Source organism: Rhinolophus sinicus, chromosome 18, assembly GCF_057876585.1.
Source record: "Rhinolophus sinicus isolate RSI-liver-muscle chromosome 18, RSI-T2T, whole genome shotgun sequence".
Taxonomy (NCBI): Eukaryota; Metazoa; Chordata; class Mammalia; order Chiroptera; family Rhinolophidae; genus Rhinolophus; species Rhinolophus sinicus.
In genome coordinates this window covers 37,261,198-37,275,629 of record NC_142518.1, presented here as the reverse complement: position 1 = coordinate 37,275,629, position 14,432 = coordinate 37,261,198, and the positions used below count along the sequence as shown (strand labels likewise).

Sequence of the window (14,432 nt, the reverse complement as noted above, 5' to 3'; positions counted from 1 at the left end):
GGCATATGGAAGACCCTCTTCCCTGTGCCACTCGTAGGGGACCCAAGTCCTTCTGATTGAGACCTAGCCTGTGGATGGTGTGAGGCCAGTAGCAGCCCCTGGAGCACGGAGCCTGGGTCTTCCCAGATTTCTGTTGCTTGAGAATGCAGCCCAAAGAGAGTGGTAAACTCCATCTAAGGCTAAATACCTGCATGAAATCAATAGTTAACAAGTACCATAAGGGAAAGTTTAAAAGAACTTTGAAGAGAGTGTGTAACTGTTGAGAGATATGACTTCAAATCAGACGTGGCAACCTTACACTTTCAGCCCTGGGCCGCGGTCCTGCCCCCTCAGCCCTGAAACCAAGTAGGAGACTCACCCTTTGGAACCAAACAGGGGACAGCCTGTCACCCCGCACCTTCCTTGCCTATGCTCTCTGGGCCCATGGTGGCAGTGATAGCCCTACTGACTTCTGAACCATTTCTGGGGTCATTCATCTCTTTTCTTGATGTTTCTAACACGTGTTCACAGCCAAATAGCTTTACCAGCCTGTTTCTTGTCTGTAGCATCCCAGAAATCTAACAGCCTTCTTTCAGTTTTTCCTATCTCTGTTCTCTTCAGCGCAAGCTGGCAGCATTTCTACTGAGATGGTTGATTAGATCCATACACCTAATCTCTTCAGTAAATGTTTGTCTAGCCACATTCTTGGTGTTCTTTCCAGGGCACACTTTTCCATTTTGTACAATGTGGATAGACTGAGAATTTTTCAAATATTCACGTTCTGGTTCCTCTCTACTAACAATTCCTTCTTCAATTTCTCTCTTTCCTCTAGCATTTTACTCTAAGTCACAGGGAGAAACCAGGCCACGCCTTTAATATTGCTCAGAACTATCTCCTCAGCTAAATATCCAAGTTCATCACTTACAAGTTCTACTTTCAACCCTAGAAAACACAATTCAGTCAAATTCTCTGCCACTTTACAACCAGGATTCCCTTTCCTCCAGTTCTTAATAACATGTTCCTCAGTTCCATCTGAGACCTTACCAAAAACATCAAAACATCTTTTTTTCTATGTATTTTATCTTTTTTACTTTATTGTATTTTATCTTATTTGTATTTCTGAATCCCTTCACCAAAAGCATCTTTAACATTCATATTTCTACCAACAGTCTCTTCAAGGCAATCTAGGCTTTTTCTGTCAATTATCTCAAAACCTTCCCAGCCTCTACTTACTGCCCAATTCCAAAGCCACTTCCATGTTTTTTTTCAGGTATTTGTTACATCAGCACCCCACTTCCCAGTACAAAAATCTGTATTTGTTTCCTAGGGTGGCTGTAACAAAGTATCACAAACTGACTGGCTCAAAACAACACAAATGTGTTGCTTCACAGTTCTGGAGACCAGGAGTCCAAAATCAAGGTGTCAGCAGGACCGTGCTCTTTCTGAAGGTATTTGGGAAGGAACTGCATGCCTCTTCCTAGTTTCTGGTGGCCTCAGGCATTGCTTGGCTTATAGATGCATCACTCCAGTCACATGACATCTTTTCCTTCTGTGTCTGCACACTGTCTTTCCTCTGTGTGTGCCTGTCTCTGTGTCTAGATTTCCCTTTTTTATAAAGACACCAGTTATACTGGATTAGGACCCACCCTAACAACCTCATTTTAGCTTGATTATTTCTGCAAAGACCCTATTTCCAAATAAGGTCACATTCTTAGGTACCGGGGGTTAGGACTTCAACATATTTTATTGGGGGGACATAATTTTACCCATGACAGGCCCCTGGCAGATGCACAGGGTGGCTGTGCTTACCCACGGAGAGCAGGTGGCTGTAGTTTTCCAGCGTCACCTCCTGGTACAGGCGTCTCTGATTAGAGTTCAGTTGCTGCCACTCCTCCCTGCTGAAGTCCACAGTCACATCCTCGAATGACAGTGAGACCTGTAACAACAGAAGCCTGTTCAAGGTGACATGGTCAGCACTGGGGAATGGGGAAAAGATAGACAGGAAGTTGTTTGTAAGGATTTTTTTCACCATAATATGCCATACGGTATGCCTATTAAATACCTAGTTATACATAATGTTGTCTAGACTACAAATATCAAATCATGAATTTTTGCTATTAATTGTGTACAATATTTACTTTTTCATTTTAAAAAATAATAATTTTGTACAGGATTTGACCTTGATACTATTTTGTTGTTCTTTTTAAGGGGAAATTTAGGTTCTATATTTTTTAGAAGGAAGCATATATATATTTTGCAAAGCTTCACATAGCTTCCTCTCCTGTTGCTTTCATTTACTTTAAAAAATATGGCCATTTTCTTTTGATGTCTTTTTATTGCTCATTCTAATTTAATTCCATAGTGGTCAGAAAATATAATATATTCTGTATGATTCAACATATGGTCTATCTAGGAGAATGTTTCACATGTCCCTGGAAAAGAATGTGTATTCAGCTGTTGACAGGTGTCGTATGACATATAAATCAAGGTGGTTAAATGCTACTGAAATTTTCAAACACTCTACTTCTTTGTCATGTATTTGTCCAAACAATTATTTGTTAACTTTCTGGTAAAAAAACTGACAAGGAGATGGTAAAGTCTGTATGGCTGTGCAAAGGACCTAGAATAGCCAACGCAAGTCATAGTATGTTGGATTTATACTATGTAATGTTAAGACTTACTATAAAGCTACAATAATTCAGACAGGGTGGTGCTGATGTAAGTACAGGTAGATGGTATATCAGTGGAACAGAACAGAGTCCAGAAACAGGTACACACGTATATGGACAATCATTTTTTTGACAAAGGTGCCAATGTGATTTTATGGGAGAAAGGAAAGTCTTTTCAAAAAATTTTGCTGAAGGGGCCGGCCCGGTGGCTCAGGCAGTTAGAGCTCTATGCTAACTCCGAAGGCTGCCAGTTCGATTCCCACATGGGCCAGTGGGTTCTCAACCACAAGGTTGCTGGTTCAATTCCTCGAGTTCCGCAAGGGATAGTGGGCAGCGCCCCCTGCAACTAAGATTGAACACGGCACCTTGAGCTGAGCTGCCTCCCTAATGGCTCAGTTGGTTGGAGTGCGTCCTCTCAACCACAAGGTGGCTGGTTCGACTCCCGCAAGGGATGGTGGGCTGTGCCCCCTGCAACTAGCAACGGCAACTGGACCTGGAGCTGAGCTGCGCCCTCCACAACTAAGACTGAAAGGACAACTTGAAGCTGAACGGCACCCTCCACAACTAAGATTGAAAGGACAACAACTTGACTTGTCCAATCTTAGTTGTGGAGGGCGCAGCTCAGCGCTTGGAAAAAGAAAAAGTCCTGGAAGTACACATGGTTCCCCAAAAAAGTCCTGCTCCCTTCCCCTAATAAAAAAAATCTTTAAAAAAAAATTTTGCTGGAACAAACAGATATCAGTATTGGAGGAAATACAAAACCTTGATCCATACCTCATATCCTACAAAAAAAATAACTCCTAAATTAACAAAAATTAAGTTCTAGTATGACTGAATTGCTTTTATCAGACCAACTCTCATACAAATAACAACTATAAACTCTGAACAAAATGTAAAAAACTATTATCTGAAGATACTGAGGAGCAACCCAAATCAGGCATGTACTAAAGAGAGTTGATGCTTAGAAGAGGGGATAGCTCTGGATGTGTTTACCTTTTTTAAGCTTTTAGTTTGTGAATAGGTCCAGTCAGTGCAATATATGACTTACAACAACCAAAATAGAATCCAAAACAACTCAACATAGAAAGAGACAGAAAGGTGTCAAGATAAAGAGGTTTAGGAGTAAATGCAGAGATTGACCCTGAGATGATCCAAATGCTGAAATTAGCAGAAAAGGACTCAGTAAGTTACATGTAAGTATGCTCAAGAACATAAAAAAAAATGTGTTCATAATGAGTGAATAATAGGATAGCTCCACTGAGAAATAGAAACTATAAAAAACAACCAACTGAAAAGTCTAGAACTGAAAAATACAATCTGCAACTAAAAAAATTCACCGGATGGGCTTAACGGCAGAATGGAAATAACAGAAGAAAGAGTTAATGAATGTAAAGACAGACCAATAGAAATTATCCAATCTGAAAAGTAGAGATACAATTTTTGAAAAAAACAAAACAATAGAGACTTAGGGATGGGTAAGACAAAATCAAAAGATCTGACATACATGTAACTTCAGGCCCAGAAGGTTAAGGAGGAAAGGGGCAGAAAATATGTTTGAAAAAATAATGGCCATTCTGGTGCCTCCACTCTGTGTGCAATGGATGGCATTGTCCCAGACCTAGCAGTTGGCACAAAGCGGGGATCAGATGAGCTCTTCTCTGCCTGGGTCACTAATGGATCCTTTATCAAGAGCAGCAATTCGGCCTCTGCAGCAAATGGAAGTGACAGCAAGAAGTTCAAGGCGACAACAGAAGTGCAGGTATGCCTTCCAGAGTGATCCATATCCACAAGCTCCCCAGTGATGTCACTGAGGGAGAGGTCATCTCCTTGGGGTTGCCCTTTGGGGAAGTCACCAACCTCCTGATGCTGAAAGGGAAGAACCAGGCCTTCATGGAGATGAACATGGAGGAAACTGCCAATACCATGGTCAACTAACTACTACACGTCGATGATGCCGGTGCTGCACAGCCAGCCCATCTACATCCAGTTCTCCAACCACAAGGAGCTGAAGACAGACAGCTTGCTCAACCAGGCACGTGCCCAGGCTCCCTGCAGGCCGTGAACTCCATCTAGTTGGGGAACCTGGCTCTGGTTGCCTTGGTCGCTGAAGAGGATGCTGGGATGGCGATCCAAAGCCCGGTGCTCAGGATCATCATGAAGAACCTCTTCCACCCGATCACCTTGGATGTGCTCCACCAGGCCTTCTCCAGGTTCAGCACAGTCCTGAAGATCATCACCTTCACCAAGAGCAAGCAGTTGCAGGCACTGCTGTAGTGCACTGAGCCTGTGAGCACCCAGCACGCCAAGCTGTCCCTGGACAGGCAGAATATCTACAACACCTGCTGCTCATTCTGTATTGACTTCTCCAAGCTCACCAGCTTCAACATCAAGTACAACAACGACAACAGCCGAAACTACAGCTGCCCCGACCTGCCCTCTGGTGACAGCCAGTCCTCACCGGACCAGACCATGTCTACAGGAGCTGGTTTCCCACCCACCTTTGCCATTCCTCAGGCTGCAAGCCTCTCTGTCCCAAACATGGGGCCCTGGCCCCTCTGAACATCCTGTCATCAGTGGCGGCTACAGCTGCCGGGGGCCAGATCACCATTGCTGGCCTGGGGGGCACCGGCAATTCCATCCTGCTGGTCAGCAACCTCAATCCCGAGAGAGTCACACCCCAAAGCCTCTTTATTCTTTTCAACATGTACGGTGATGGGCAGCAAGTGAAGATTTTGTTCAATAAGGAGAACGCCCCAGTGCAAATGGCAGACAGGAGCCAGGCCCAACTGGCCGTGAGCTGTTTGAACAGGCACAAGATGCACGGAAAGCAGGTGCACATCACGCTGTCCAAGCACCAGAACGTGCAGCTGCCCCACAAGGGCCAGGAGGACTAGGCCCTGACCAAAGACTACGGGAACTCACTCCTGCACTGCTTCAAGAAGCTGGGTTCCAAGAACTTCCAGAACATCTTCCTGCCCTCGGCCACCCTGCACCTGTCCAACATCCCTCCTTCTATATCCAAGGTGACCTCAAGATGCTCTTCTCCAGCAACGGTGGCATCATCAAAGGGTTGAAGTGCTTCCAGAAGGACCGCAAGATGGGACAGATGGAGATGGGCTCAGCGGAGGAGGCCATCCAGATGCTCACTGAGCTGCACACCATGACCTGGGCAAGACTCACCACCTGCGGGTATCCTCCAAGTCCACCATCTGGGCCCTACCCCCAGCACTGGCCGGCCAGGCGACAACTTCCATCATTCCACAAAAAGCCACTTTAAAAGCAGCTGAAGTGACCTTAAAAGACCAGCGATGTTATATTTTTAAAGAAAAATCAGTTTACCTGATTTTTAAAAAATTAAATCTAATTCACCTTGCTCACCTTGGGGAGATGGGGTGCTGGCTGCCGGCTCTTGGTGGCTGTGCAAAGTGCCCGCTCCCCGGGCCCCTTGCCTGTGTTTTCTGCCGCCTGCAGGCGAGCGCTCCCAAACCTCCACTCGGCGTTCTTGTGCCTTAAACCCGCTGCTCCCACAGGGCCTTTTTGCAGTAGCAAACAGGTAGGGGTTTGGGGGCTGAGGGGACAGCCTCCTGCAGGGATCATGTGCCTGGTGTGGTGGGAGGCCACCGTTCAGGGGCTGCCCACACCCCAACCCTCATCTAATCAAGCGCGCGATCCTCCCCACCCCGGCGCTTTGGCTTGGAGCTCGTCATGCTCTGTTGTGCTTTGACAGTGCGCACACCTGTGCCTAGCAACGTCTCCAGTTGACCAAATATCCTAATCTTTCTTCATTTATATGCAACAGAAATAGTTTTAGGTAACTGTTTACATAGCAAGATAAAAATGGTATGAGTGTAATCTAAATTTCTTCCTTGTATGACTGTATACTGTGCTTTTTAATTTATTCCTTGTAAGTCGCAGGGCAGAACCTAGTTTCCAGGGCAGATGCCAAGGTACGGGGAAGGGCTGGGGAGCCCAGGTCCTTCTAGAAGCCCCAGGCCTCCATCTGACACCTCCAGATGCCTTACACCTAACCTGCCCCCTGTTTCGGAGGACAAGGGCTCTTAGGCTTTCAGGGTTTATTTTTCCTGCAAATTTTGGACCAAAATTTTGTTTCTGTTCTTTGCCTCTAATGCTGGGACCCCAGAAGGTGGGACAATGGCCCTCAAGTCTTAACTGCCTCCTTTTCCTCACATCGCCCTGCACCCCCTGCTCCATCCCTGTGCACAGACCCCATGCTGGCCGGCCCCTCCCTCGGTTTGGACCCCTGAGTTTCGATGTTGGGTGGGCCAAGGGTGTAAATATTTACAATTTTTTTTTACTTGTTGTAAGACACGAGGGGCAGCAAATGCCGTTTTCTATGGTGACACAGATGTATATTTTCATACCAGTAATTACAAGCTCAGTGTGGTAATGAGCAAGGCACATTCCATTGCCCGCCCCATGGCTTGTAATGACTTGTAATGCAGAGAACAGAATTAAAACCATTTTGCAACAATGGCCTTTCCCACAGGCATTCTTCTGTTCATGATGTAGTAAGCAGTGGCCAGTCTGTATGGATTTGAATAAACTCTGTCCCACACTCCAAAATAAATAAATAAATAAATACAGGGCAGGAACTTCCCCAATCTGGTACCCGACATAAATGTACAAATTCAAGAAATTTGGCAAACCCCAAGCAGAATAAATCCACAGAAAACCATATCTAGGCACACTGTGGTCAAACTACTGAAAATCAAAGAAGAAAAGGTTTTGAAACTACCAGGAAAAAGAAACCAAAATGACATATGACATATACAGAGAAAGTGACTTAAATGACCACTTGCAGCTCAACAGAAGAAATGGAGGTCAAAATACAGTTGAATGATACTTCTATACCACTGGAGGAAATGTGTTATCTAGCTGGGCAAAGTTAGGAGTCCCATGATTAGGTCTCAAGGCCTAAGAATAATTCAAGGCTTTTGGCTGCACCCTCTGGTTTCTTGGTCCCACCCTCTAAGTCATCTTCTTTTTTCATGAAAGCTGGCAGAACAGGTTTCTCAGCCCGCTTCCTGCCAGTAAAATTTTGGGGCCCAAGGTCTTCTTTGCATTTTGTATAGTCTCTGTCCCTTTCAGTCTAAGGTGGTAGCGTTTCTGCTAATATAGTTTGCTCTAAAATTGTATGGGTCATCTATGGCTCTCATTGGATTCACTCCACTAGACAAAAGCTGCACCCACAGATCTCTTTGAGATAAGCCATTCTCTACCTTGGACTCCTGCTGAGAGGAATAAGGGAGAACACTCTTTAGCTTCCTAGAAGCCCTCTTTTCTACTGAGAAGATCTATGAGGTACGCTTCAACGAGTTTTGTGTGGCTGAATACTCTAATCCTCTGATCTTTCTGAGGTCTTAACAAAAGGTTGTACAGCACATCTTTTGCTTTATTTCTAGACCACATTGTCCCGACAGTGCTTCAAAGCCACTTCTTAATTTCGGTATCTTGTGCTATCTGCAGAAGCTAATAATTTTCCAAACCATCAAGTGCTGTTTCCTTTGTATTTAACAGTTTTTCCCTCAATTTATGTATCTCCTTTTATATTTTGCTACAAGCAGAAAGAGGAAACTAGGTGCTTTCAACACTTTGCTTGGAAATATCAGATGGATCACTAAGTTCATTAAGCACATGTTCTACTTTCCACATAACAGTGTTAGTTTATACGTATTACTCCATAACAAGGATAGTCCAGTCTCTCAAACATGTTCTTCATGTGCTTTTGAGCCCTTAGCAGCAACATCCTTAAAATCCAAATTTCTATTAATAGTCTGTGCAAGCAATTTAGGATTTCTCTAATATGCTCTTTAAAGTCCTTCCAGCCTCTACCCACATTTGAAACAGTCCCGCATTCTTAGGTATTTTATATGGCACCACCCTACTCCCAGCACCAAAATCTGTGTTAGTTTTCTGTTTGATGCATAGCCAACTACTCTAAAACTTAGTGAGTTACAACAATAGCTATTGTCTCACAGTTTCCATGGATCAGGAGTCCAGATGTGGCTTAGCTGTGTTCTCTCACTCAAGGTCTCCGACAGGGTGTTGGTGGGGGCTACATTCATGTTGAAGACAGACTGGGGAAAGATCCACTTCTAAACTCAGACAAGTGCTTATTGACAAGATTCAGTTTCTTGTGAGCTGTTGCACTAAGTAACTCAGTTCCTCACTGGCTGTTGGCCAGAGGCTGCCTTCAGTTCCTTGCCATGTAGATCTCAACATAGGGCAGTTCACAGCATGGCAGTTGGCTTCATCAGAGCAAGCAAGAAGAACCAGAAAGCGCCAGTCTTTTATAACCTAATCTTGTAAGTGACATCGCATCACTATTTATTAGAACCAAGTCACTAGGTCCAGCCCACACACAGAAGACAGTGGATTACACAAGGGTATGAATATCAAGAAGTAGGGATCATTGAGAGCCACCTTAGAAGGCTGCTTCCTATAACAACATATCGAAATTTATGCAAAACAGATAGACAAATTTAGAAGGAAATTTATAGCTTTAAATGACCTAAAATTTAACCTCAAGAAGCTAGAAAATAAAACACCACGTAAACCCAAAGAAAGTAAAAGAAAAAACTAGCAAAGACCAAATATGAATGAAATAGAAAAGAAACAACACAAAAAGTCAACAAAAAAAATTAATTCGAGCTGGATTATAGACCTAAACATAAAAACTGAAACTAAAAATGCCCTAGAAGAAAACATAAGAGAACATCTTTGCAACCTTGGGTAAGCAAGGATTTCTTGACATGGTACAAAAAGCACCAACCATAAAAGAAAAGTTTGATAAATAGGACTTTATCAAAATCAAAACTTCTGCTCACCAAAAGATGCCATTAAGAAAATGAAAAGTCGGGCCGGCCCAGTGGCTCAGGTGGTTGGAGCTCCATGCTCCTAACACCGAAGGCTGCCAGTTCGATTCCCACATGGGCCAGTGGGCTCTCAACCACAAGGTTGCAGGTTCCATTCCTCGACTCCCACAAGGGATGGTGGGCAGCGCACCCTGCAACTAAGATTGAACACGGCACCTTCAGTTGAGCTGCTGCTGAGCTCCCGGATGGCTCAGTTGGTTGGAGTGCATTCTCTCAACCACAAGGTTGCCGGTTCGACTCCCACAAGGGATGGTGGGCTGTGCCCCCTGCAACTAACAACGGCAACTGGACCTGGAGCTGAGCTGGGCCCTCCACAACGAAGATTGAAAGGACAACAACTTGACTTGGAAAAAATCCTGGAAGTACACACTATTCCCCCAATAAAGTCCCATTCCCCTTCCCAAATAAAATCTTTAAAAAAAGGAAAGAAAATGAAAAGTCAAGCCACAGGCTGGGAAAAAATATCTATAATACATATACAAAACATGCATATTCAGAATGTAGAAAGAACTCCTATAAAGTAATAAGAAAAAGACACATAACCCAAATTTTAAAAATAGACATAATACTTGAACACACAAAAAAAGATGCAATACACTAGAAAAACTAAAATTTAAGAACAAATTGCTAGTAGGAATGTAAAACTGAACCATCACTTTGGAAAACTGTTTGGAACTTTCTAATGAAGTTCAACATAACCCCACCCTATAATGTACCAATTCCATTCCTTGGTAGTAGGAAGGAAGGAAAAAAGGAGAGAGAGAGAGAGAGGGAGGGAGGGAGGGAGGGAGGGAGGGAGGGAGGGAGGGAAAGAAAGAAAGAAAGAAAGAAAGAAAGAAAGAAAGAAAGAAAGAAAGAAAGAAAGAAAGAAAGAAAGAAAGAAAGAAAGAAAGAGGAGGGTGGAAGGGAGGGAGGGAGGAAGGAAGGGAGGGAGGAAGGGAGGGAAAGAGAGAGAGAGAGAAAGGGAGGGAAGGAAGGAAACATATACCCTCAGGAAACTTGTACAATAATTATAGCAGGCTTTATTCATGATAACCAAAAACTAGAAACATTCCAAATGTTCATCAGCAGGTGAATGCATAAATAAATTGTGGTACATAATACAGTGGAATATTCAGCAATAAAAAGAAACAGCTACTTAAGTGAAATAAGTCAGATTGAGAAAGACAAATACCATATGATTTAACTTATATGTGGAATATAAAGAACAGAATAAACAAGCAAACAAAACAGTAATAGACTCATAGATACAGAGGAAGAATCTGATGGTTGCTAGATGGGAGGGGGCTTGGAGGATAAGTAAGAAGGTGAAGGGATTAGGAAGTACAAATGGGTAGTTATAAAATAGTCACAGGGATGTGAAATACAGTGTGGGGAATATAGTCAATAATGTTGTGAAGACTATGTAGGGTGTCAGAAGGGCACTGGACTTATCGGGGGGATCACTTCATAGATTATATAAATGCCTAATCACTGCACTGTACACCTGAAACTAATGTAAAATAATGCTGAATGTCAACTATAATTAAACATATACAGAGGGTGCCAAAAATGTATACACATTTTAAGAAAGTAAAACTGTATTAAAATTCTAATACTCCATATATACCAATAACAAAAGATGAATACAAGTCACGTTTGACTTCTGCAATTACAAGAGGTGCTCAAAGTGGTTACCATTAGCATCCAGACACTTCTGATTACAGCAAACTACTTGAGCAATGTTAACCAAAGTGTCCACTTGTATACATTTTTCTGGCATCCCCAGTATATACAATAACAGGATGTAAAGTACAGCATAGGGAATAGAGTCAATGGACTTGTAACAGCTGTGTACGATGTCAGAGGGTAGTAGATTGGGGGGGTTATCAGCTTGTGAGGGGTATAAATGTCTAATCATTATGTTGGTTTGTACACCTGAAACTAACAATAAAAGTTTAAAAACAAACAAACAAACAAAAAAAAAAAACAGCTACCGATAGACACAATAACCTGGATGACTCTCAAAAATATTTTGTTACTTTACAAAAAGCCAAACACAGATGTATGATTCTATTTATATAACAATGAAGAACAGGTAGGGCTAATCTATAGGGATTAAAAATCTTAAAAATGGTTGCCTCAGGGGGAGGATATTGACTGATCAAGAGTGTACTTTCAAGGGTGATGGACATGGACATGTACTATATTTTTATTTTTATTTGAGTGATAATTATGTATTTGTCAAAACTCATCCAACTATTCATTTAAGATCTGGGCAATTCAATGTATTTCAAATATAGCTCAGTTTCAAAGAAACAAAAAAAAACAAAAGTGGATATTAGAAATATATCCAGGGTGCACTGTAGGCCCCAAATAGAAAATAGAAAATTCTACTGGAAGTGTTGGTTTAGGTTCCATGGGTTGGTACAGTGTAAATTGAATCTTGGAAAAAAATAAGTGTGATGGAGATAAGTGGGGAAAATATTCTCCAGAAAAGACAAAGAGAATGGGGTAGGAATAGGAAAATATGTGGTAATTAAGAAAAGAGCAAATAAGTCTGTAAAAAAGAGAGAAGACTTATTTCGCTCAGCATTATAATCTCAAGATCCATCCATGTTGTCACAAATGGTCCTATTTCATCTTTTCTTACTGCTGAATAATATTCCATTGTGTATATATACAACTTCTTTATCCATTCGGTGATGGAAAGAGAACTGACTCTGGGTGGTGAACACACAATGTGAGATATAGAGGATGTAATACAGAATTGTACACCTGAAACCTATGTAACTTTACTAACAATTGTCACCCCAATCAACTTTAAAGAAAAAAAGAGAGAGAGGAGACTATGTAATACCTCTGGGAGGTGATTATGAGAAAAAAGTCTAAGGAAGTATGGCAGAGTCTGGTCATGGAAATAGCATGAATTCTTTTAGTACTAGATCACCTTGAAGTATTTTACATATCAGGAAAGATGTTACTTGAGTTTTATACCAAAATGATTATCCTTCCTCTAAGTACTGCATTTCAGAATAAACAAATAGTTGATTATGGAAATGTATTATTTGCAGAAGTATTTCAGCTAATAAATGCTAATAAAAGCAAGGATCACCAATGGCTTCCAAAACCATGATGTGAAAGACTGAAGGGATTTTCTAATCTATGGATCAGGTTGACAACCCCTGAACACACGAGTGATAACCAGGCATTATGTGCCTCCTGGAGGGATGAACTGGCAAGCATTCAACACCACCTGTGAAGTATTCTTGTCAAAAAAGAAAATGCATCTGAATTGATCAAGCCTCTAGATTTATCAGTTCACATTCAAATGGAAATGTAGCAACTTTTAAATAACACCACACAATTAGCAAACTCAAAAATGTGGGACATAAGACATAGTTCAGGGCAAATGGGCCAGTTTCTTCAACAAATAAATAGTAACAGGAAGAACAAGAGAGAAGAGAATCTCTTGGCTCTCTTACAGATTAAAACGGACTGATAGCCTATTGGGAGACAATTCTCCATGGGTCTCTCACATTACTACACATCTTGCAAGGAGACTCACTGACTGCCTTTTTACCAAACTATCTTTTCAAGGATGTTTATATAGCAAACAGCCTTAAAAGATAGAGTCCAGAGCAAAGGGCAGGCTATACTAGAAATGAATTCAAGATATTTTCTCCCTCCAGGTAAATATCAGGCAGGTTTACTACCCATTATGAAAGAATAGGGGCCCATAAACTTGGGCTCCTCTCCTATAATGGGACCCACTGCATGTGTAGGTATCATCCGACCCTTTTTGTATCACCCTTAAAAAAATGAAGCTTAGAGACGTGGCACAAATGTTCACACTCTGGCTACCACTATTGCCAGGAGTCTCATGTCTTCTGCCAGCATCTATGAAACTGTGGCAGGCTAACATGTTAGCTTGCAAGTAGGGTAAAATCTCAGACTGTTCCCAGTTCTTGGAAGTTTCGGTGATTAGGATGAGCTGCACACAGATGTGTTTTTCTGGAAAAGGAAGAATGAGGGCCCCGTAGCCCTCTGAGAGGCAGAATAATGCCCCCTCCCCTGCCAATGATGTCCACATCCTAAACCCTGGAATTTGTGATTACGTTATATTACATGAATTAAGGTTGCAGATGGAATTAAGGTTGCTCTTTGGCTGAGCCTAAAGTAAACTGGATTATCCAGGTGGGGGCCAATGTAATCCCAAGGGTCCTCACAAAGTTTAAGAGTGAGGTAGAAGAAGTTAGAGTAATACATTGTGAGAAGAACGAATCTGCTGCTTCTGGATTTAATGATGGAAGAAGAGGGTCCATGAGCCAAAGAATATAGGCAGCCTGTAGAAGCTGCAAAGGGCAAAGAAGTGGATTCTTCCCTGGAACCTTCCAAAAGAAAAGCAGCCCTATCAGCATCTTGGTTTTAGTCTAGTGAGAGCTATTTTAGACATCTGAAATACAGAACTATAAGATAATAAATTTCTGTTGTAAGCCACTAAATTTGTGGCAATTTGTTACAGCAGCGATAGAAAACTAACACATGGGCCAATTAAAGGGATTTAAGGGAAGTCCATGGGACTCAGTAGTGAATGTGTTAACCAAATCACGTAGTTAACTGTAATAAATGGTCCTCCACTTTACTGCCTGTCAACGGGAAGGAACTGGGTAAGTTATTGTATGTCAAGTACCAGGAAGCAGGCTTAAAGACAGCTGCCTGAACAGGGTCCTCATTGGTCCTAACTCTCATCCACGTGGGGGATTTCCTTACCAGTCTGGTGATGAGCCTCAAGTCCACCCCACTGTAACAACTGGCACTAAGATACGGTGGGCAGCAGGGCTGGTTCCCAACCCTTTTGAGATGATAGTTACAGAGATGAGCATCTATACTCAGGGAGAAAGGAGAG

At 42.3% G+C, this 14,432-nt stretch overlaps 1 protein-coding gene and 1 pseudogene across 1 annotated transcript in view; one reads left to right on the top strand and one right to left on the bottom strand.

Annotated features, from left to right (window-relative positions):
* The window catches only part of ZNF81 (zinc finger protein 81), a 55,629-nt gene that overhangs the window by 20,999 nt on the left and 20,198 nt on the right, over positions 1–14,432 (bottom strand). The window contains exon 3 of the mRNA XM_074324014.2: positions 1,789–1,915. Within this exon, the coding sequence (XP_074180115.1) occupies positions 1,789–1,915 (127 nt within the window). The remainder of the gene's footprint in view (positions 1–1,788; positions 1,916–14,432) is intronic.
* Positions 4,246–6,410, top strand: LOC109439039 (polypyrimidine tract-binding protein 1 pseudogene; annotated as a pseudogene).